The following is a 24149-nucleotide window of genomic DNA, read 5'->3' on the forward strand; positions in this document are numbered from 1 at the left end:
ATGTACTAAGATATTTACTACAGTTGTATCATAAGAATTATTTTGACTGGTAGTGAGGTTGTATAACCACTTTGGCCACATATCTTCGCACAGCTGTATCCAAAACGAGAGAGAACATATTTTCCTATGTCTTATTCTTTTTTTGTTTTTTTGAGATAAAATTCACATAACAAAATAACAATTTTAAAGTATAATCCACTTACACCATTAACCGTTTTAAAGTGAATAGTTTGTACAACCTTATAGCTTATTCTGAAAAGAAAAGCAAACCTCTTCCCTCAAGAATCCCCTTGAAACAGTTTATTTTATAGGCTTGGATTGGGTGAATGTATACAATAATTGGTTTAGAAACTCAGGGCTAAGCTAATAGCAGTTTTTCAAAATGTGCTCTGTGGAATTCTGGGTTCCCTGATACCCTTTCATGCGTCACGGTGGTCAAAACTGTTTTCCTAATAGTGGGATATGAATTTGCCCTTTTCATTGTTTGACACTTGTACTAAGTGGTACAAAAACAATGGTGGGTAAAACTGCCAGTGCTTAGCACAAATCAGGGCAGCAGTGGCCCCAGACTATACTAGTAACCGTCATGTTTTTCAATGCCACACAAGTGAAACAAACAAAAAGCAGTAGTTTCACTGAAGAATGTCTTTTTTTTTTTAAGATTTTATTTATTTATTTGAGAGAGAGAGTGAGCAAATGTGAGAGAGAGAGAGCACGAGCAGAGGGCGAGGGAGAAGCAGACTCCCTGCTGAGCAGGGAGCCCGATGTGGAGCTCAATCCCAGGACCCTGGGATCATGACCTGAGCCGAAGGCAGGCGCTTAACCTAACAGACTGAGCCACCCAGGAGCCCCTTCACTGAAGAACGTCTTACTTAATTAGTAAAAATTATTAATTTTGCAGAGTGCTGACCTTTGAATACTTTCATTGTCATACTCTGCATGACAAAAATAGGAAGTCCACAAGGAAGCACTTTGCCAGATACCAGAGGACAGTGATTAACTCAAGGAAAGGCATTTGTGCAGTTGTTTGAGTTGCAAGCTGAACTAGCCACTTTTTTTCACGGAATACCGTTTTTCCTTGAAAGAATTATTCAGAGACAAACTGTTTATTCAGATTTGGGTATTTGACAGTCATTTTCTCAAAAATGAACAAAATGTGTCTCTTACTTTATAGAAAACAGCTGTAACAGTATTTGTTGCCAGTGACAAAATTCAGGCTTTCAAGGCAGAATTTTAGAAAATTTCTGTCCACCACCTAACACTAAAGAACTTTTCTTTTGAGATCTGTGGTGATGTGAAAGAATGTGATTTTTTTTTATACTGTATAATGAAATGTGTCAACACTTGGAAGATCTGCGTAACTCAGTGAACTGATACTTTCCACATGACCAATGCATGATGTTTCAAAAAATCAAGTCAGAAAATAAAGAGATTTGGAAAAATCTAACAATACTAATTATTTTGTTTGTTTGTTTTGGAAGATAGTTATTTTCTTTAAAATGCATATAATGCCATTGTATACTCCTGAGAGAGTAAGAGTGAACAAAGGCAAATAGTGTCTTAGTATTATGAAGATTGTTTGACTCTGAGAGTCCCCTGAAAGGACCTTGGGAATCCTCTAGGGTCCATGGACCACACTTCAAGAACTGCTCTAGAGAAACTCATACATGTGCCAAAGACAAAAACTATAAGGCTGTTCATTGTAGCATTGTTTGCAGTAGTGAACAACAACTTTATCTACACATAGGGGTAATGGATACATGAAATAGTATATGTTTCCAATGTTATGCAGCATTTAGGTGTAAGTCAACACAGAGAGGTAGCAAAAGCAACGTTCAGTAAATAAAGCAAGGTTGAAAATATATATGTGTGATATTATTTATAAACTACTTAAAAACATACAGACCAAACAGTGTGTGTTTTTTGCAGATAAGTACAAATAAATATCTGTAGAAGAATTTTAAAAGAATATGCTGGAAGGATATATACCATGGTAGTGATTACCTCTAAGGATGTAGGATTGCATACAGGTTTTATCTGTAATGTTTTATTTCTTCACAAAATAAGGACTAGGATAAAATACGACAGAATATTAACAGTTGTTAGTATGAGATTTTAGAAATTAGATATTTTTGTGTACTTCTCTGCATTTTCAGATAGTTTACAAAAATCAAACATGACAAAGAAATTATACATCGCTAATTATTACTGTCTTTATAGGCTTACATTATTGGCAGGAATACAGATTAAAATAAATTTATGGAAAAAAAGGACAGTCTCTTAAATTTTAACAGTTATTAACAGTGAAGTGTGTCATCTTTTGCCCATTTAGTTAGTAACAGAAAACTTAACAATACCCTGTGTGGAGAGAGTTTGGTGCAGTATAGTCTTAAATGTTTCTGGCGGAGACCATTCTTTTTTGAAAGCAATCTTTAAATGATTTTAAGGGCCATAGTATGATTTATCCTCTTTGATTTGTTTGTCCTACGTTTTGGAATCTCTCCTAAAGAACAAATCCATAGTATGAAACAGTTATAGACATTAAAGCATTATTTGGAATGGTAAAAAATTATAAGGGGCCTAAGATTTTCGCAGTAGAATAATGGTTACGTTAACTACTTGTTATGCAGCTGATAAACAAATAAGTGTAAAGACCAAGTAACACTATGGAAAAATATGAAGGGTATCTTAAGTTTAAAAGGGGGATAGAAAATTGTCAGTCTGTTGTAATTATAATTATTTAAATTAAGGGATCATGTTTATTAGCATGATGGGGTTATGAGACTCTTTTTTCCTCCACTACTTCAAAATTTTTCAATATTATTACTTTTATCTTGAATATACTGTATGTTTTTATTTTTGGTATATGTGATGATTGGGCTTTCTTGAAATACTACTTTGGACTTGTATCCTCCAAATCTCAGTTGCTCTTCTAATTCTTTAAACCTTAGGCAGAAATTAAACGTCTTCAAGAAGCCAATAAGGCAGCTCGGAAGGAAAGGCAACTGATTCTGAAACAGCAGGAGGAGATAGAAAGGATCCGACAGACCACCATAAAGTTACAGGAGAAGTTAAAGTCGGCAGGGGAGAATAAATTGGTAAATTACACGAAATTACTATTTGTTTTCTCTCATGTTGCTTGCTAATACCTAATCCTGCCTCACTTTCTCATCTGATGGATATGTTCATAGTTGTTAGATGAACTAGAATGAAGTTCTATATATGTATCTTTATGTATAGTGAGAGTTTTTATTTTTTTTTCCCATGGAATATTCAAGTTTTGAAAGGGACATGTTCATATGATAGTTGAAAAATGTTTTCCACTTATAAATTCATTTGGGACAAAGAGCCTTGTTCTTGTTTATCAATCCAGATATATTCCTCAGAATTAATGAGAGAGACCATTTTTGCTCTTGGTACTTACTTTTAGCTATTCAGTATTAATATAATGATACAAGAGTCAAAGGAGATATTCAGATAAAAGCAAAATTTGGATCTATTCTGAGATGCTGTAAAGTGTTAATATAGTGTTGGAGAACCCACACTGGATAATTGTATAGTTAAATAAATCTTAGCATTTTCTGCTTTGGTGTTTAAAATACACTTTAAATTTTGAAACAATTTTAAATTTATAGAAAATTTCAAACACTGTAAAAGAACTCTATCTTCCTGGAGTATGACAGTTCTCCAGTTGTCACAATAATGTGCTTTTATCAGAAGGTAAGTTCAAAATCACATACTGCATTTAGTTCTCATATCTCTCTAGTCTCCTTCAGTCTGGAAAAGTTACTTGACTCTCATGACCTTGACACTTTGGAAGATTGCATGCCAGTTACTTTGTAGAATGTTTCTCAAACTTGGATTTGTCTGATATTTCCTCATAATTAGGTTCAGATTGTGCATCTTTAGCTGGAATATTACGGAAGTGATGCCATGTTCTCACTGCATTCAATCAGGTGGTGCCTGATTTTGATTTATCCCATTACTGATGATGTTGACTTGATCACTTGATTAAGATGGCGGACGTCAGACTTCACTATAAAGTTACTTTCTTTCCCTTTGTAAATAATAAGTAACTTTGCATGAGTTATTTTGAGACTACATAAATTTTTTCTTTAAACTTACTCTTTTATTTATATTAGTATGGACTTACAGATTCCTATTTTATTCAGCATTAAATCTGTTACTGTCATTTGTTTTAATGCTCGCTTTGTCCCAGGTCAGACCATTAGGAGCCTTTTCAAGTTTCTGTGTGCTTTTGACATGTCCCCAACAGTCTGTGAGCACTTCCATGTTTTCTGCAACAAGATGTCTCAGTGTCACCTAATACCTTCCCTGCCCCAGACTTGGAATCAGCTGTTTCTCCAAGGAGGAAAGTTATTCAGAAACCAATATCTGGTGCTAAGCATGCTCATTACTATTCAGGTTTTGCTCCTAAAAGCAACAAATATAGACAATATGTATGTTTATGTAGACGTAATAAAGAATACATTTTACATGTATGTTTATTTCTGTATGTTCATATACAGTATATAGCATATATACATATACAGTATTTAGGTATTAGGAGTTCATACTGATCCTTTCAGTTCCAATCCAGCACCATAAGGTTCCATTCTAGTTTTCTCTTTTTTTTTATTAAGTTCAGTTAGCCAACATACAGTACATCATTAGTTTTTGGTGTAGTATTCAGTGACTCATTAGTTATGTATAACACCCAATGCTTATCAGAGCACATGCCCTCCTTAATGCCCATCATCCAGTTACCCCATCCCTCCACCCCCCTAGTTTTCTCTTTTTGAAACTTTCTTCTCTGATAGACAGCTGGTTAACATTTTCCTTAATATAGATCATGATTTGCTCATTCCTGTGTGTAACCTATCTCCCATAACCACTGCCACCCCTTTCCTCATGTGGATATCCTCACCACCCCTGGATTCTGACTCCCAAGTCAAGCTATTCCCCCATCTCCTTGCCCTTTCTCTGTACTCTCCTTATCCTTTCTGTACTCTGTGGGAACACCACTTCACTCTGTTTGGGCTTGTAACATGCCATGTAGGGCCACTCCCCTGTGGACATCCTCTTTGTTCCACTTAAGTAATAACCTTCCTGTATTAGATGCCCTCTTCATCTCACTCCAGCCCTTGTCTACCTCTGCCTTTGTATGGATCCCTGTCTTGTGCTGTTCTACCTAATGACTTTAGGACTGAATCATTTAGGAGGCAGAAAGGGAAGGAGAGGGCCTCTGCTTTGTGTATCGTTCACAAAATAAAAATGGTCACAATCGTCCCTACTCATCTTCCTCAAAAGTTATGAGAATAAATGGCTATTCTCTTACTTAAGCATTTAAACTTACTTAAGCATTTAAAGTTACTTTTTGCTCATGAGAAATAATATATCAATTAAACCAATAGTTCTAAATGTTTTTTTAAAGATTTTATTTATTTGTCAGAGAGAGCACGAGCAAGGGGAGCGGCAGGCAGAGCAGACAGAGGGAGGAGCAGGCTCCCTGCTGAGCTAGGAGCCTGATATGGGGCTCGATCCCAGGACCCTGGGATCATGACCTGAGCCAAAGGCAGACACTTAACCGACTGAGCCACTCAGACGTCCCCTAAATGTTTTCATTATAAATTTTGCTCATGAGTTAAACTGGTAGTTCTAAATGTTTTCATTTTAAACTTTTTAAATTGAGAAAATACTGTTTTTCCCATTAGAATTCGGAAAGAAAAAAAGATCCATCCCTCAGTAGTATTAAAATAAGTTTATGTGTTCCCTTCATTCTTATATCCATATGGGTATATATACTGTTTATATTCCTTTTGAGTGGTTCAGTTTAAAAGAAATTAGGATAGTGAAATACTAGATTGCTAGTAGCAGCAGCAGATTTTTTTGTTTTTTTCAATCTTTTAAAGAAATTATACTTTGGGAGGTGCCTGGGTGGTTCAGCTGGTTAAGTGCCTGCCTTTGGCTCCGGTAGAGATCCCGCAGTCCAGGGATCAAGCCCCAAGTCGAGCTCCCTGCTCAGCGGGGAGTCTGCTTCTACCTCTCCCTTTGCCCCTCCGCCCACTCATGTTCTCTCTCTCTCAAATAAATAAAATTTAAAAAAAAATTATACTTTGTGACTATATATAAATATATGTAAGATATACATAACAAAAATCTATATTTTAGCCATTTTTAAATGTATATAATTTTTTGTCTTTTAAGTAATTCCTTAATTGCAGCTATTTTATAAATATGGTTTTGAGGATAAACTTAATTTTGAAACAAGAATGTTTGAAGTCATTTTGAGATCTTAAATTCCAGTAAAATTATAAAACTTTACCCTCTTTTGTTTTTAGGACTCCCATAGTGATGATGATACAAAGGATAATAAGGCAACCAGTCCTGGTCCAACTGACTTGGAGACCCGAAGTCCTTCCCCCATTTCAATCTCCAGCAGTGAAACTAGCAGCATTATGCAGAAACTGAAAAAAATGAGAAGCCGCATGGATGAAAAGTAATTTATTTTTATAAATATTATTCTGTTCACACTGAAAATGATAGCAAAAATATTTTTAATGTACTTCATTAGATTAGATTGATACAATGTAATATTTTATGAATTCAGTAGCATTTTAGCAGAATTGTTAAATCAACCTGGAAGTCAGTTAACTATAGATCTTACTATAAAACAGATTTTCTTGTTTTTAGTACAGTCAGGTTTATTTTAAAAACCAACATAGTAATTGCACAAATACCCAGGACAATGTTTCCATCTTTCTTTCATTAAAAGCTAAAAGTAAGTGTGAAATTTATAACCTTCCCTGAAATCTGAGAATATGTCTACTAACTTGGGGAAGCAATTAATGGTATATCCTGAGATCTCATCCTATGGCTCTCTGACCACTCTCATGCGTAGGTCAAATAGAAATTTTAAGCTGTGAGAAGGTGTGGATTGCTCATTTGAAACCAGAAAAACTGAAATTCTTCTGGGATGTTGAATGATTCTGAAACATTTCTAAGTATTATTTTTTTAGAGGCTCCTTTAAAGAAAACTTCTTCTACTTAAATGTAGCTCAGTTGTATGTCAGTGTTGACCATATAAAGTTACATTTATGTGAGAGTGTACTCTTCTGAGTATACGTTTCATTAAATATGCTTGTGAAATATCTGCTTGTGGACCCTGTCCTTTACTTTATAACCTCTACCTTCTTTAAATATGAAAGAGAGACCCATGAAAATGTTTTGTTGACTGTATTTTATTTTGTTAACAGTTTGAACCACAGTTGTATCTTGATATCCTTTGTCAGTGTACCACACATTACCAAATTTAATAATGCTCTATGTTTATGTGACATCAACCTGTGATTCAATTAGTTTCTGAACAGTCAAGCAGTTGTAAATCAAACCTTACTTACTATAGGTACAGTGTTATACACTGGCACTTCATTGCTTGTTAAATTGCATTTCCTAACTTTAAAATACCTAAATTGGTGATGAAAATAAGTTTTAAAAAATAAATACAGAATTTTAAAATAAATATAAGGGGGTAAAACCAAATATTTATAAACATGTAAATACTCCTTTTGGATCATTCCGTGGGATAAACTAAATAAGGCTTTTTCATATAGGAATTTATTGAAATGTAGACTAAAGACGCTTCTTCCTTTCCTGATAAAATTTTCCCATAGTCTGTATCGGCATACTGTTTTGCTTCATGGATGTTTGAATTCAGAATAATCTCTCTCGTGAATTTTTATAACTGACTTGACATTTTAAATATGCCTCCAAATGTCTTTGAATGGTAGATATTGGAGGAAAGACAGTGTCAGGGGTAATTTCTTCATTGATCCCTTGCTCATCTATATTAGTAAGGTCTTCATTGCTGGTCTTTATGAATAATATTCTAATAATTTTAATCACATTTGTAGAAGAAACTGCTAATCCTAAATCTGTTTATGAGATGAGTCAGTTTATGTGGTGCTTATTTCACATTTGGTTAAAGCTTTAAAAATTCTAAATACCAAATTGAAGATGACATTTATTGATTTTGTTCCAACTTTTATTATTTTCTCAGAATCTGAAATATTAAACACATGGAATTTTTGTATTATTGTTCTACCTTCTACCTTCCTTTGTCAACTACTACAGGAACCATTTGAGCAATTTGTCAACGAAATAGGCTTTGAAGTATTCAATGACTTGATTTGTTGTTTGAAGCAATGCAGTTGTGTTTGTGGGTAGGGATGGGATAGGGACAGCAGTGGCAAAAGAATCATTTTTAATGCTTTATGGTGGTGCTGAAATTTGAGGATAAATTGGAGTATTTTTCAAAATTAGCAATATACTATAAAGGAAAATTATTATGATATTTTTTAATGTCTAGAACAAAATAATGTGAAAACTGGTTTTTAAATACCATTCAGATCACCAAAACTTTACAATTAGATTTCCTTCAACGATATTGGAATGTCAGTAAATAAATGTCAGTAAATAGAGTGAGTTAATTTTATAGTCATTTGCTACAGTAGATACCTAATAACAAAATCACTTGAGCCTTTGCTACTAGACACTATTATTTGTTGTGTAGATTTGCAAAGGCAGTCTTCCAAGAGATTATTTTATTGATACAAAACACCTGTCAAAAAGCAGTCCTCCCTCAGTAAGTTTAGCTAACTTTTGGGAAGAACTTTTTCATTATGTCATTGCTTGTTGTTAATCCTCTGAACTCTGATTCTGTGACAAATATTTTTCTGAAACTATCACCTATTCTTGGCTACAGTGAAAGATTTCCTTCTTTAATGTTTCATTGAGACAGCGATGCCTTTGTTAAAATTTATATTTCTAATCTATGGCTTTTCCTGACCTTTTTATTGATCTGACATATATAAATAATTTACATTTCTCAGTGTAGTGAAAAGCAAAAGGAATTTAAGCTGTGAAAAAGATTAGTCATAATGAATATATGTTTGCAAAAGCCACAGACTGAATAGCCCTCAGTCTTTTTGGTACTGTTGATAAAAGAAATCTGAGTTTTGTTTATTACTGTGAGGGGCATTATTTACAATATAAGTGCATTGTCTGTAATCCTCAAACATATATTCATAAAGAAAACACCATGCGTTGACTTTTTCTGTTAATTTGCCAGTTCCCTTTCAGGAAAATTTTTTACTGAGCAAATGAAACACAAACAGGATGGGGTTATCTTCATCTTCAAGTGTTAAAATAGGACACAGTGTATTTTCTCTTTCATTTAATAGCAGCTGTTCTTCCATATTATTTATTAAATATATACTTATTCTTAGCAATTATTTGTTGGGAAATGTGTGAATGTGCTAGGTTCTGAGAGATATGAAGATGAATCAAACATAAACCTTGCCCTCAAAAAGCATATGGTCTAGGTGGAAAAAAGAACAAATATCAATCCTGTAGAGAAGTGTATATAAATTAATCACTAAGGAAGTTCAGAAGACAAAGAAATTTTTACTGAAAAGAATATATCAAGTCAGTTTTCAATGGATGAGTGATCTGAGATAAATATACTTTTGAATTAGTAAGTACTTTATAACATAAGAAGCAAAAAAAAAAAAAAAATCCCACAAACACAAGTTATATTTTGGTTTGATCATCGCAGACCAAGCTAGCATGGAAAAATGAAGACAACAAAACTTCTCAGACATTCATTTTAAATATTTAAATACTTTATTTACTTAAAATTTAAATATTTAAAAATATCCCCAGTTAGCTTAGAACCACTAAAGGAACAAATTAACTTATTTGGTTTTAAATAATCATAAAGTTAAACAGATATTGTATGACACAGCTCTGATAACAATATTTGTGGTATTGTCTGGTCAGTATTAAAATCTTCATTAATCTGCTGAGTTTAAGAAGTTAAGGATTTGCAGGGGAAGAGTTTTGATATTCCATTAAAGAAGAATTCTAAAAAATATACTAAATACTGTTGCCTTAATATAGAATTTGCCAGTATTTTTTTTTTTTTTAAGTCGGCTTCATGCCCAGCATGGAGCCCAAAGTGGGGCTTGAACTGGTGACTTTGAGCTCAAGACCTGAACTGAGATCAAGAGTTGGATGCTTAACGACTGAGACACCCAGGCACCCCTGCCTTAAATAGAAATAAAATTTCTTACAAAGTTCTAGTCTAAGTGTTGTAGCTGGATAAATCCTGATAACCTGATAATGGTTTTTATTTTCTTTACTTCCTAGGTTAGGAATAACGTACCTGCATTTTGTTTAATTATATGCAAATTATTAGACAGTTTTAAGTAATAGAATAAATTTTGCTTAGGAAGAAAGACAAGACTGCATTTTCTTTTTTTCTTTTTTCTTTTTTTTTCCTGAATATATTTTGCTTTTTTTCTTTAAATTTTTTTATTATGTTAATCACCATACATTACATCATTAGTTTTTGATGTAGTGTTCCATGATTCATTGTTTGTGCATAACACCCAGTGCTCCACGCAGAACATGCCCTCTTTAATACCCATCACCAGGCTAACCCATCCCCCCACCACCTCCCCTCTTTTTTTCTTTTTTTTTTTAAGATTTATTTATTTTTAAGAGGGGGAGAGAGAGAGAGAGAGTGCATGTGCAGGCGTGTGAGTAGGGGGAGGGGCAGAGGGAGAGAATCTCAAGCAGACTCCCTCCTGAGTATGGAACCCAAAGTGGAGCTCGATCTCATGTCCCTGAGATAAACACTATGTTTCATTTTTATTTATCACAATATATATTTAATTTTTGGTCCAGAAAGAATTTTAAAATGATTTAAAGTATTAGGTTTTTGCTTGTTTTGTTTATATCTTTCAAAGTCAAATTATTTTATAACTCAAAATTTCATTTAAAATTTACATCATAATTTTGCTCTTTCAAATGATAGCATGGTTTTATAATATGTTGGAACACAATTTACAATATACTAGCTCAATGGAAAAAAATGTTCTCATTTATGTCACGTGGTCCAGCAGTGTATTGAGGTATTTAAAAAAGTGTGAGGAGGTACTTGAATGGAGAAAGAAAGCATTATAAACTGCTGGAACTCAAAGGGCTCTTTGAGAAGTCATCTAGTGTAGTCCTTTGGTTTCACAGGAAGAAATTGAGGCCATGGAGATAAGTAACTCCTCCCAGGTCACACACAGAACTAGAACTAGGACCCTGCTCTCTGGACCTCAGCCAGCCAAAGTTAAAGTTGAGTTAAGTTAGCATATCTGCTTTCAACCTCATAGCTTTTTTCTTCTTTTCTCTTCTTAATTAACATATAATGTATTATTTGTTTCAGGGGTACAGATCTGTTACAACCTCATAAGTTTTTTTTTTTTAAATCTAAACTACAGTGATGACTTAAAGTTATCTCAATAGAAATTGACCCTTGTAAATGGAATCTGTTTAAATTGGCAAAGTGTTCAGTGGCTGATGACTGGGCTTGAATAGCTGTACAGTTCAAGTTTAGAGTGTGAAAGTATGACTTTAAAAGAGAACCAGGGGTGCCTGGGTGGCTCAGTCAGTTAAGTGTCTGAGTCTTGGTTTTGGCTCATGTCATGATCTCAGGGTAGTGAGATTGAGCCTTGCATTGGACTCTGCCCTCAGCGTGGAGTCTGCTTGTCCCTCTCCCTCTGCTCCTTCCCGTGCATGCATGCTCTCACTCTCTTTCTCTCTCATAAATAAATTTTTTAAAAAGAGAACTAATTACTAATGAATTTCTTAAGATTAAACATTATAAGAACACAGTGGTTTACATTATGATTAAATCTATTGTGTCTAATCCTATCCAGTCCAGTGTTCTGTTACCATCAGAAGCCTTGCTGGGGGATGCCTTGACACCAACCATTAAGCGTGTTAGCAGTGTTTTCTGTTAGTAGGCATTTATGTCTCCATCATTCACAAATTTTATTTATTTGTGCAGCATCTTGAAGGATTGTTAACTCTAGTGTGAAGTACTGCTTCTTTTATTTCAACTTTATTTTATTTAGCTTTTAAAGGACACTATTTCTAGAATATACATATATTAAATAAGGAATGTATGTTTCTGGGAAGAAGTTTTAACTTTAAACTGTTCTCACACTATTTCTTAAACTATTTTCTTTCCTTTTTCTGTTAGCTATTTCTTTTGTTGTCCATTTCTAACTTAGAGTTTTTGAATATGCTTAATCCTTATAAATGAAAAATAAATGTTCAGTACTTGTGCTGGTAGAGAAAATTATTAGTCTCTATATTGGGCTGGACAAATTTAAGTTGTAATTTTTTTTACAGTTTATTTTACATGTTCCAATACTGTTCTACTTTTTGTACTAGGTCATGCATGCATTTAGCAGTTACATACTTAAGAGGGTGGGTGATATTTGAATATTATGAATAGATTTTTTGGACCTTTTGCCGAGTACATTTGTTTTTGTGTAATATTTTGATAATTAGCACTAAAATAAGTTTGTTATACATTCATAAAGAATGGCAAGGAAGATTGCAGTGTCTTACTAAAATTCGGCAAAATTGTTTTTCCTTGAACGTCGGTGCAGAAAATCAAGGCAATCCAGATATGAATGTGTATGTATGTGTGTATGTGTATATATATAAGTAAATGAAAGAGAGGTGAAATACTAAGTTATATGTGGGGAAACAGACATTGAAATAGTCTATGTATCTAAAGATACATGTATAGGCAAGATTGTACATACTTTTAAAAATCCAAATGAATAGCTGGATTTATACCTAGATTTTCTCACTTCTGTGACATACTGATATTATTCCTTGCCCTTCCAAGGCAAAAAATGCTGCCTTGATCTACGGGTTATTGTTGTGTGCATGTGAACAGGAGCATGCTCTGTCAAAGAGAACTAACCTTTCAGACTATTACTAGACTTACTTAGCCTCTCAAATATATATATTTATATTTACATATATAAATAAGTGATCTATTTACTGTTTAGAAAGAAGAGAATTTTCTACTTTTATAACTTTAACATATGAAATTTTCTTCTTTTAACCTTATGATTGAGCTGTCCATAGCATGATTTTTATTTTTTAGCCAGGAGTATTTATTGCAACTAGCTTAGTTTATTCTTAATTATGCATTCTAATATTTTATAGAATGGATATTATATTTCAATCTTAACTAAAGTGGGCCTTTGTTAAATATAAAGCAAAATATCTTCAGTAGGTCCTGTGAGCAGTAAATTTTATGCTGTAGAGGTGAACAAGGTATTTTTAACTCTAAATTTATTTTCTAAATTATTATTTTCAAGCTAGATCACGATGATAAAGGTTAAGTGAGGCAAACATAGTGCTTTTATTTAATTTCAAGCTTAAAATATATGACAAGGTACAGATGTAAAAGTCATTTGCTTAGGATTATATATGTGTGTAGAATTGCTGATGTACTAGGTTCACAGCCATAATTGTTGTACTCTCTGTTAAAGCTTATGGGAGGGGCGCCTGGGTGGCTCAATCGTTAGGCATCTGCCTTCGGCTCAGGTCATGATCCTGGGGTCCTGGGATCGAGCCCTGCATCGGGCTCCCTGCTCCCTGGGAAGCCTGCTTCTCCCTCTCCCACTCCCCCTGCTTGTGTTCCCTTTCTCGCTGTGTCTCTCTCTGTCAAATAAATAAATAAATAATCTTAAAAAAAAAAAAGCTTATGGGAAAACTTATTTAGCTCCATACTGTACTTCTCATAACTTTACTCACATAAATTTACCTGAAACTATAGATGATGGTTAAGCAACATCTGAGAAGAAAGGCATGTTTATTCCGAAATCATTGGTAAGATCTGTAATAGTACATGTTTTATATGTCACACAGAGTATAACACTTGCTTTAATTGAGTAGCTTATAATGTTATTCAGGAAGCATATTAAAAGTTCTCCACTCAGCTCTTTTGCTTTCCCTTTCTCATTCTTCCTCTTGATCTCTTGGTTTTAAAATCTTCCTCCTTATTTTATAGACACTGCTCTCCTGTTCACTACTTCTTCTCTGTCTTTACGTCTCACCACTGGGCCTCTCTCAGTGTCTGTTTTCCCAACCTTCATCCCAAATTCCAGCTGTATATCTACAACCAGTTGGTCAGGTAACTTTGCACCTTTTTCAGTGCACTCTTTGATAGAGCATGCTCTGTTCTTTTTGTTTGTTTTGTTTGCTTTTCTTCTTTTTTTTTTTTCTTAACAGCCTGGGGGCCTCTTGTCAAATGTCCCATAAATTATTTTTGTTTCCACATTAATTTGATATGCTGATTGTTCAAGAAGTGGAATGACAGTTTTTGTGCTTTTTATTAAGTGTTTGTTGGATGTGTGAATGCATTTTTGTTGATTAGCCATCAGTACAGATCTAACACCAATAATATGAGCAGCCCACCTTTTATTTAGCTTTGGCATCTACATATGAGGAGAGTTTAGTAATAGCTTTTTAAGATAACTTTTTCCTAAATCAGTAATTTCTCTTAACCCTTTGAGCTAAGATATATTGGGCTATTTAATTTCAGAAATTGGATTAAATTGAGAAATTTGAGGTATTTGTTGTATCCTTTTACATAAGTAAATAATTAGTTATGTTTATATGCAAAAGGCATCTGACTGTGGTGCTCAGTGTTCTCTCCATAATTATCACCTCCCATTGCATCTCTTAGGCAGTGGGAACCAAAGAGTGGTGTAGTGATACCTGAAATAAAAACAGACTGAATTTGAAAGTAAAAGTCAAAAAGGAACATGAACATATCTTTTTTGTTTGCTTGCTTGTTTGGGGGCTTTGAGATTTGTTTTTTGTTGTTGTTTTGGTCTTTGTTGTTTTGGGTTTGGGTTTGTGTGTTTCTAGTCTGAACCTTCAGAATAAATTCCTTATATCTTCTGTTACAAAAGAGAATCACCTATGTGAAGTGACTATGTAAGTTAAGTATTATCAGCCATGGGTGTCCAGATATTCTGAAATTTTCTTTTCTGAATTTGTCTTTACAAACAATCACAAGTAAAACATAAATTCTTTCATTTTCTAAATATGTTGACTCATCAAAGCTTCTGTTATTTCAAAGTTTTTTCAAAGGAGTAGTATGAATGTCCTGTTTTTACACAGCTTATTGATAAGGCAATGAGTGGTAGAGCTCTCAGAGTGATTTCTGCCCCTAGATTTGTTCTTTGACTGTTCTTCATGGTGTGACCATAGGTTTCTTACAAAGCGAGAGCAAAAACTAATGCAACGGCGACAACATGCAGAGGAGCTGCTCGAGTGGAAGCGACGTTTGGATGCTGAGGAAGCCGAAATTCGTCAAATGGAAAAACAAGCTTTGGCTGCCTGGGACAAAGAATTAATAAAACCTAAAACTCCGAAGAAAGAACTTGAGGATGAGAGAACAGAACAGAAAGGTAATAAATACTAAAACTCTGTTCAGACTACAAACCAAAGCCTGAGATAACTGGAAGATTTACTTCATTATATTTTAAGTGTGAAGAAGGCGATACAATTGCAAATGCCACCAGCATTGGAAATATGAGAATATTGTGAATAACTTTCTGCTAATATACTTGAAAACTTAGAAGAAATAGGTAAATTCCATGAAATGAAAATGGGTTATTCCATGACCAAGTAGGATTTAACACATTCTAAAAAATCGATTGTGTGGCATATTACTTAAACAGACTAAAGGAGAAAAATTGCGTGACATCTCGATGGATTTAGAAAAGGTACTTGATAAAATCCAGAAAGCATTTGTAATAAAACAAATTTCAGATAAAGTAGCAATAGAAGGGAGCTTTGTTTACCTGATCTAGATATCTATTAACAGAAATGAAAAACCAAACCTACAATAAGGTACCATACTTAGTGATAAAACATAGAAAACTTTCCCTTTGAATTTGGAAATAAGACAAATGCTTTTATTTTCACCTACGGAGGGAAAGGAAGAAGCAAAACTCATTATTACAGATTTTAAAGCTGTGCACATAGAAAATCCCACATTTACATGTCAGTTATTAGAATTAACAAGTGAGTTTCATAGTTGCTGGATATAAAATTCATAAACAAAATTCAATTACATGTCTATAGAGCAGCAGAAATTGGTTAGAAAATCTAATTTTTAAAAGAGATACTATTTATCATAGAAATAAAAAATATGAAGTACTAGGAATAAATTTAAAAATATGCAAGATCTTTATGGAGAAAAGTGTAGAATTGTATTAGGAAACATTAGAGAAGACCAAAATATATAGAAAGCTTTTCCATACTCACAGATTCAGTGTCATAAAGATGTTAATTCTGCTTGAATTTATTTATAGATTCAAGACAATTTATATCAGAAACCCAGCAAGATTTCTTCATAAGTTTGACAAGCTCATTTTAAAATTTATATGAAAGAACAAAGGACCAAAAAGCAAAGACGCTGCTAAAGAAGAACCACAAAATGGAGAACTTACTTTAGTAGATATCAAAACTTGTAAAAGTGTATAATTAAAATGGGATTATTTGCACAGAGATAGACAAATAGACTATGAAACAGCACAGAAAAAGACCCTTGCATGTATGAGAAAGTTGACTTCTGACACAGGTAACTTTACAGAGCAGTGACGAAAGGAGAGACTCTCCAATAAATTTTGGGGGCAGGGAAAAATGAATTGGATTCCTACATTGACAATCTAAAAAGACTCAGCTAAATGGTTAAAAAAAAAAAAAGGCTTAAATCTAAAAATTAGAATTATAGAACTTTTAGAGGACCATGGAAGAGAATATCTATATGACATCAAGGGGAGGGAAAGATTTCTTTAAGATGTTATACAAAGCAAAACCATAAAGGGAAAGATATATAAATTTGACTCAATAAATTAAGAATTTCTGTTCATTAATACACCATAAAAAAAGTAAAACAACAAAATAAAAGAGGATATTTGCAACACATATGACTGTCAAAGGAATAGTATAAGAATATGCAAGCAACTCAGGCGCCTGGGTGGCTCAGTTGGTTGAGTGACTGCCTTCAGCTCAGGTCATGATCCTGGAGTCCCGGGATCGAGTCCCACATCGGGCTCCCTGCTCAGCGGGGAATCTGCTTCTCCCTCTGGCCCTCTTCCCTCTCATGCCCTCTGTCTCTCATTCTCTCTCTCTCAAATAAATAAATAAAATCTTTAAAAAAAAAAAAAAAAGAATATGCAAGCAACTCCTATGAATCAAAAATAAAATGACAAACACATTTTAAAAAATGGGCAAAAGAGCAGATAATTCATAAATGAAGAACTACAAATTATCAACAAACATCTGAAAAGATGATCAACTTTGTTAGTAATCAGGGCATTAAAACCATAAAGAAATATTGTTTCATACCTGTATTCATTTCCTAGGGCTGCTGTTACAAATTTCTACAAATTTGGTAGCTTAAAAAAATGTTTTATTCTCTCATTTCTGGAGGGCAGAAATACAAAAGCAAGGTGTTGGCAGTACTGTGCTCCCTCTGAAGATTCCAGGAAACAATTCTTCCTTCTTCGAGCTTGTGGTGGCTGTAATATAGGTGTTCCTATGTCTGCCTAACTCCAGTCTCGCACTGTCTCTCCTCCATGTCTGCTCCTCTTTTTTTGTCTCATAAGGAAACTTGTCAGTGGATTTAGGGCCTACCCAGATAATCCAGGATGATCTTGTCATGAGATCCTTCCATTGTTTTATTTATTTTTTTATCATGTTAATCACCATATGTTACATCATTAGTTTTTGATGTAGTGTTCCATGATTCATTGTTTGCGTGTAACACCCAGTGCTCCGTGCAGTACGTGCCCTCTTTAATACCCATCACCAGGCTAACCCATCCCCCCACCCTCTCCCTCTAGAACCTTCAGTTTGTTTCTCAGAGTCCATAGTCTCTCATGGTTCATCTCCCCCTCCAATTCCCCCCCCTTCATTTTTCCCTTCCTACTATCTTCTTTTTTTTTTTTAACATATAATGTATTATTTGTTTCAGAGGTATAGGTCTGTGATTCATTTTATTTTTTTTTAAGATTTTATTATTTATTAGAGAGAGAGAAACAGCATGAGAGGGGAGAGGGTCAGAGGGAGAAGCAGGCTCCCCACTGAGCCAGGATCCCGATGTGGGACTCGATCCCAGGATTCTGGGATCATGACCTGAGCAAAGGCAGTCACTTAACCAACTGAGCCACCTAGGCACACCCTTCCATTGTTTTAAAAAGATTTTATTTATTTCAGAGAGAGAGAATACGTACGCATACAAGCTTGTGAACAGGAGGTGGTGGGGGTGGGGTGTGGGGGTTCCAGAGGGAGAATCCCAAGCCGACTCTGAGCTAAGCACAGAGCCCAGTGCGGGGGTCAATCCCACAACCCTGAGATCATGACCTGAGCCGAAATCAAGAGTCAGACACCTAACCAACTGAGCCACCCAGGCACCCCCCATCATGAGATCCTTAATTACATCTGCAAGGACATTTTTTCAAAATAAGATTACATTCATAGGTTCTGGGGGTTAAGACACGGACATATCTTTTTTAGGGCCATCATTCAGCCCTTTCACAATATCCATCAAACCTGTTGGTATGTAGGTAGAACAAGGAACTGCTGGTATATTAATTGTTAAACCTAGTTTGAAAACAGGTTGAAAAAAGAGGCATTAAAAATAATCAAGGGCCGCCTGGGTGGCTTAGTCGGTTGAGCCTCCAACTCTTGATTTTGATTTTGGCTCAGGTCATGATCTCAGGGTTGTAAGATCAAGCCATACATCGGGCGAGCCTGCTTAAGATTCTCTCTCTGCCCCTACCCCCTCTTGTGCTTATGCTTGCTCGCTCTCAAGACAAATAAATAAAAATTAAAAAAACAATTGATAAAAGAATAAAAGTGAGGTACACATATCCTGCAATTTAGTGGTTCCAATCCCAGGTATGAATCCTAGAGCAGTGGTTCTTAAAGTATGGCCCATGAAACCCTGGGGGAGTCTCTGAGATCTTTTCAGGGGGTCTGGGAGGTCAAAATTGTTTTTATAATAATACTAACATGTTGTTTGCCTTTTTCACTGTGTTGACATTACACTGATGTAGCAAATATAATGGTGGGTAAACTTGCTGAAGCCTTAGCTTGAATCTAGGCAGTGGTGCCAAACTGTTAGGAGTCATTGTGTTCCTCACCACTTTGCACTAATGCTAACATGCCAGTTTTATGTAAGAATGTCCTTAAATAAGCACTTACAAATACGAATTTTGTTGAATCTCAACCTTTGAGTGTATATCTTTAAATATTTTGTGTGACAAAATAGGAAATACGCATAAAGCATTTGCATGTGCCTAAGGACAGTGGTTGCCTTGAAGAAAAGCACTTAATGCAGTGATTTAAATTGTAAGCTGAATTAGCCATTTTTTATGGAGTACCATTTTTACTTAAATGACTAAAAACCATGATTACTTAAATATTGGCAAGCAGTTTTTCAGAAATAAATGAAGCAACTCTGACTCTTGAAGGAGAACAAGTGACATTATTGTGAGTGATAAAATTTAAGGTTTCAAGTGAAAGTTTAGGATTAGAAATGCTATTTTCCCCATTGTGAGCTGGACCGCTTTCCAGTACTTAAAAGACTTTCCTGATATGATAGGTGATGATATTAATCAGAGTCATCTTTCTTTTGGGCAGGAGGGGGCAGGGAGAAAATCACTATTCTAATTAATTCACAAATGAGAACATTGCAAAAGGTGATTTAAGGAGGCACACAAACATCTGCCCAGCCCCAAATTCAGACCATCTCAATGAACTTCTATATAGTAAGAACACCCTTTTTCATTCTGGTTCTGAAGAAAGCTGTATTTAATGATGAAGCAGAGGTTTAACAGGTGGTTTCATACTTTATATATTCACTGTTAAATATATTTTTATGCTAAATTAACCTGGTCATGAGAGATGATTTTCCATATCTTCAGTTTGAACTTCTTGATTAGGCTAATCCTTTTGCCCATCTGCACTGTTTCAGCACCTCGCTGAAACCTTCACAAAGCTTCAGGTCACCCTGGTTCTGGGCACACTCCAGAAACTGTTTCATCTCCTAGTGGCATGGTCCAGACTGCTGCTGCTGCTGCAGGTATGCTGGCTGGGTTCCCTGAGGCTCCTGGTAAGTGGTCAGGCCTTGAAGGCTCAGCATTACTTCCTCCACTGAAGCCCCCAGTGATGGCATGGCCCATCCAGTGCCCAACAGCAGAGCCCACAGCCACGCCAGCTGCAGCGGTTGCCATCTGGGCCATGAGACCTGGCTGCTGGGGCACAGCAGCAGGTGAGCTGACAGCAGCTGCTGGAGCCGCTGCTGGCACTGCTCTAGGCGCAGCTCTCATCTGAGGTGCCCAGCTGGCCGGAGGTGCGGCTCTGGCTTCCACACGCCATGGTTACTCGCAGAGCAGCTCGGCATCTAGAAGTCCGAGATTCGGCCCAGAATCCTCTTTTCATATTGTATGATGAAATATGTCAACATTGGGAAGATCTTCATAACTCAGTGAACCAGTGTCTTCCAAATGACCGGTGATGATTTAGAAAATCATGCATGAGTAAAAAAATCCATTGACCAAAGGATTGTAATGTAACAGATTGCAGAGTTGACCAAAGGATTGTAATGTAACAGATCACAAAAAGTTTATTGATATGACTTCAAATTCCACATTACAGCTAACATGTAAGAAACTACCGATTGTCAAGTTTTGGTGTAACATCAAAAAAGAATATCCACAATTATCTGTAAAGACTATTGGAATACTCTTCCCTTTCTAATTACATATATGCTTTGTGAGGCCAGATTTTCAGCATATGCTTTGACCAAAACAACATATAGCCACAGATTGCAGACAGAAGCAGATAGGAGAATCCAGCTGTCTTCTGTTAAGCCAGACATTAAAGATATTTTTTAAAATGTAAAACAATTTCTCTCCTTTCAAACTAAGCCCTTCTCTCAGTTTGCATCAGCCAAAATTCTTAGGCTAACAGACTTTATAGTGATGTGATTCATTAAGTGATGGGATTAAAAATTATATCTAAATGCAACAAGTGAAATTATGCAAAAGCAAATGTAAAGTGTAACAGTTGAACATTTCTTTTGACCAAGATTGTGGACTTTTTCTTGTTTTCACTCTCTCTATAGAAATAGCAAGTGAAGCAGAATCTCCACTACCTTCCTACTCTCACCTACACAGTGAAAGCTCTATTCCAGAAGAATTGGGCAGCCCTGCTGTTGGATATATACCATCTGAGTCTGTAGCTCAGGAGCAGCCAGGGAGTCCAGATCATAGTGTACTTACTGAAGAAATGGTTTTTTCACAAGAACTGGAATCTTCTACCTCTCCTAGTAAACATGTAAGTTAATATCTATTTATCCCTTAAAACTTCTTTGGACAAAAGCCTGTCTAAAAGGTATATTATTAACAGTTGTTTTCTTTTTTTTAGCAGTTATATTCTTGCAGTTCATGACAGTGTTGACTATCGCCCATACCTGTAACATACAGTATATGACATTTGAACAGGAGTAAAGATTTTCATTGAATTCTAAAGATTTATGAGTATATGAATTTTAGCTTTAGTGGCAGTTATAACATTATATATTATTAAGTCTATTAATATTGAGGGAATAGGAACTTCTAAAATCTTTTAAGATTTTTACTTATTTATTTGACAGAGAGTGAGAGAGAGAGAGAGCACAAGTAGGGGGTGGGGAGCAGCAGAGGGAGAGGGAGAAGCAGACTCCCCACTGAGCAGGGAGCCCAACATGGGGCTCCATCCCAGGACCCTGGAATCACAACCTGAGCCGAAGCGTGAGCCGAAGGCAGACGCTTAACCAACTGAGCGACCCAAGTGCCCCAGGAACTTCTAAAATCTTTAAAAGATAATTTAAGGTTGGGGCACCTGGCTTGCTCAGCAGTAGAACACATGACTCTTTTTTTTTTTAAGATTTTATTTATTTGAGAGAGAATGAGATAGAGCATGAGAGTGGGGAGGGTCTGAGGGAGAAGCAGACTCACTGCTGAGCAGGGAGCCCGATGCGGGACTCGATCCCGGGACTCCAGGATCATGACCTGAGCCAAAGGCAGTCGCTTAACCAACTGAGCCACCCAGGCGCCCTAGAACACGTAACTCTTGATCTCAGGGTCATGAGTTCGAGCCCCATGTAGGGTGTAGAGATTACTTAAATAAATAAAACTTTTAAAAAACGATAATTGAAGTTTAATTTAAAGATAATATGTAGGAACAATACAAGTTCTTATTAAAATCTGTATTCTGTCATGTAATAGAAACAAGATCTTAAACTGTAATACCATTGTGCCTATCTATAATTTAGTTAATAACTGCCCTTATAAATCAGAATAAAAGTAGTGGTTTCATCTCTTTAAAGCAGATCTGAAATGGTTATTGACTCTAAATTAGAATAATGGTCACTATTAGAATAAGGTTTTCCACATTGCCCTTAATTCTATACTTTATTTAAAAAAAACCTATCTGATAAAAACTTAAGCTAGAAACTTAACTGTTTTTCTTTTGAAATTTGATTTTATAAAGTATATAAAGGAGTTAGCATAATATTAAATATTATGTGAACAGAAACTTTGTTAAAGTCTCTGTCTAAAAAAAGGAATATCCTTAAATTCAGAATGGAATATCCTTTGGTAGAGTCTTTATTTTATTGTGGATATGAAGAATGAATTGCATTTCCCCTATTGAAAAATCAGTCAGATTCATGTGTGTTATGGCACCTGAAAGATTTGCGGGGAAGACATTTTTTAAACAATGATCTAATGAAGAATCTATTCTGGGCTGTGTTGCAAAATATTCCAATGCCTTGGGCGCATACCTGAAAACAGAGGTTTTAGATTATAAAAGGCTTCTAATTAAATTATCATGTTAGCAAACTCTTAGTTATTATGTGAAAATAGGGTTGTATACATAATTGTAGCATGGAATTTACAACCAAACTATGTTTTTTGACACAATCTTATTATTACTTCCTGTGAATTGATTAGATCATACCTAGCATTGTTATTGAGATTCAGAATAGCCATCACCTGATCAAACTCTAAAAATTAGTTTTCTTCCTCACAAGAAAATATGTCAAAGAAATAAAACTAGATGTCTTAAAGTGGCTTTTATAATAAAAACTAATATTTATTGAGTGCTTACTTACCACGTGTCAGCTAATAATGCTAAATGCCTTATGTGGATTATCCTCACAACAATTCTGTAGATACTGTGTTAAGCCCCATTCTGAAGCTCTGCAGGCTAGGAAACTTGCCCAAATTCACAGATATAAGAAGTGATGATAGGGGCACCTGGGTGGCTCAGATGGTTAAGCATCTGCTTTCGGCTCAGGTCATGATCCCAGGGTCCTGGGATCGAGTTCCGCATCAGGCTCCCTGCTCCTTGGGAGCCTGCTTCTCCCTCTGCCTCTCTCTCTCTCTCTCTCTCTCTCTCTCTGCCTCTCATGAATAAATAAATAAAATCTTTAAAAAAAAAAAAGTGATGATAGCTAGATATCAAAGTAGGCATTCTCACTTCCACCTGATGTCAGGGTAGAAATTACATCCTTTGTAATACTGTCTTGTGGACAGTCTTCTTATGCTCTCTTTTCTTCCCTCTCTTTTTTCCTTCTTTCCACAAAACTAGTACATTTTTAGTACTTTTAAAGTTTTTTTTCAGTTTTATTGAGATATAATTGATACACAGCACTGTAGAAGTTTAAGGTGTACAGCATAATGGCTTGACATGTATATATTGTGAAATACTTATTACAGTAAGTTTAGTTGAAATCCCTCACTTCATAAAGTAACCAAGAAGTCTTTTTCTTTATAATGAGAATGTTTATGCTCCTCTCTTAGCAATTTTCACATGTACCATACAGCAATGTTAACTATAGTCATCACATTGTACATTACATCCCTAGGACTTATCTATCTTATAACTGGAAGTTTGTACCTTTGCCCACCTTCACCCAATTCCCCCCACCTCTGGTAACCACAAATCTGATCTCTTCTTCTGTGAGTTTGGTTGTTTTTTTTTTTTATTAGATTCTACATATAAGTAAGATCATACAGTATTTGTCTTTCTCTGTCTGACTTATTTCTCCTAGTACAGTGCCCTCAAGGTCTATCCATGTTGCAAATGGCAGGATTTCCTTCCTTCTTTATGGTTGAATAGTATTCCCACGTGTGTGTGTGCACACGCATGCACAT

General features: G+C 35.3%; 1 protein-coding gene and 1 pseudogene across 4 annotated transcripts in view; one reads left to right on the top strand and one right to left on the bottom strand.

Annotated features, from left to right (window-relative positions):
* The window catches only part of CEP350 (centrosomal protein 350), a 151672-nt gene that overhangs the window by 94653 nt on the left and 32870 nt on the right, over positions 1-24149 (top strand). For all 4 annotated transcript variants that reach the window (XM_027612703.2, XM_027612706.2, XM_027612705.2 and 1 more), the window contains exons 26-29: positions 2952-3098; positions 6342-6499; positions 15142-15341; positions 21074-21285. In XM_027612703.2, coding sequence (XP_027468504.2) covers positions 2952-3098; positions 6342-6499; positions 15142-15341; positions 21074-21285 — 717 coding nt within the window. The remainder of the gene's footprint in view (positions 1-2951; positions 3099-6341; positions 6500-15141; positions 15342-21073; positions 21286-24149) is intronic.
* On the bottom strand, positions 19886-20388 carry LOC113933043 (annotated as a pseudogene).

The sequence above is a fragment of the Zalophus californianus genome, chromosome 10 (assembly GCF_009762305.2).
Source record: "Zalophus californianus isolate mZalCal1 chromosome 10, mZalCal1.pri.v2, whole genome shotgun sequence".
Classification (NCBI taxonomy): Eukaryota; Metazoa; Chordata; class Mammalia; order Carnivora; family Otariidae; genus Zalophus; species Zalophus californianus.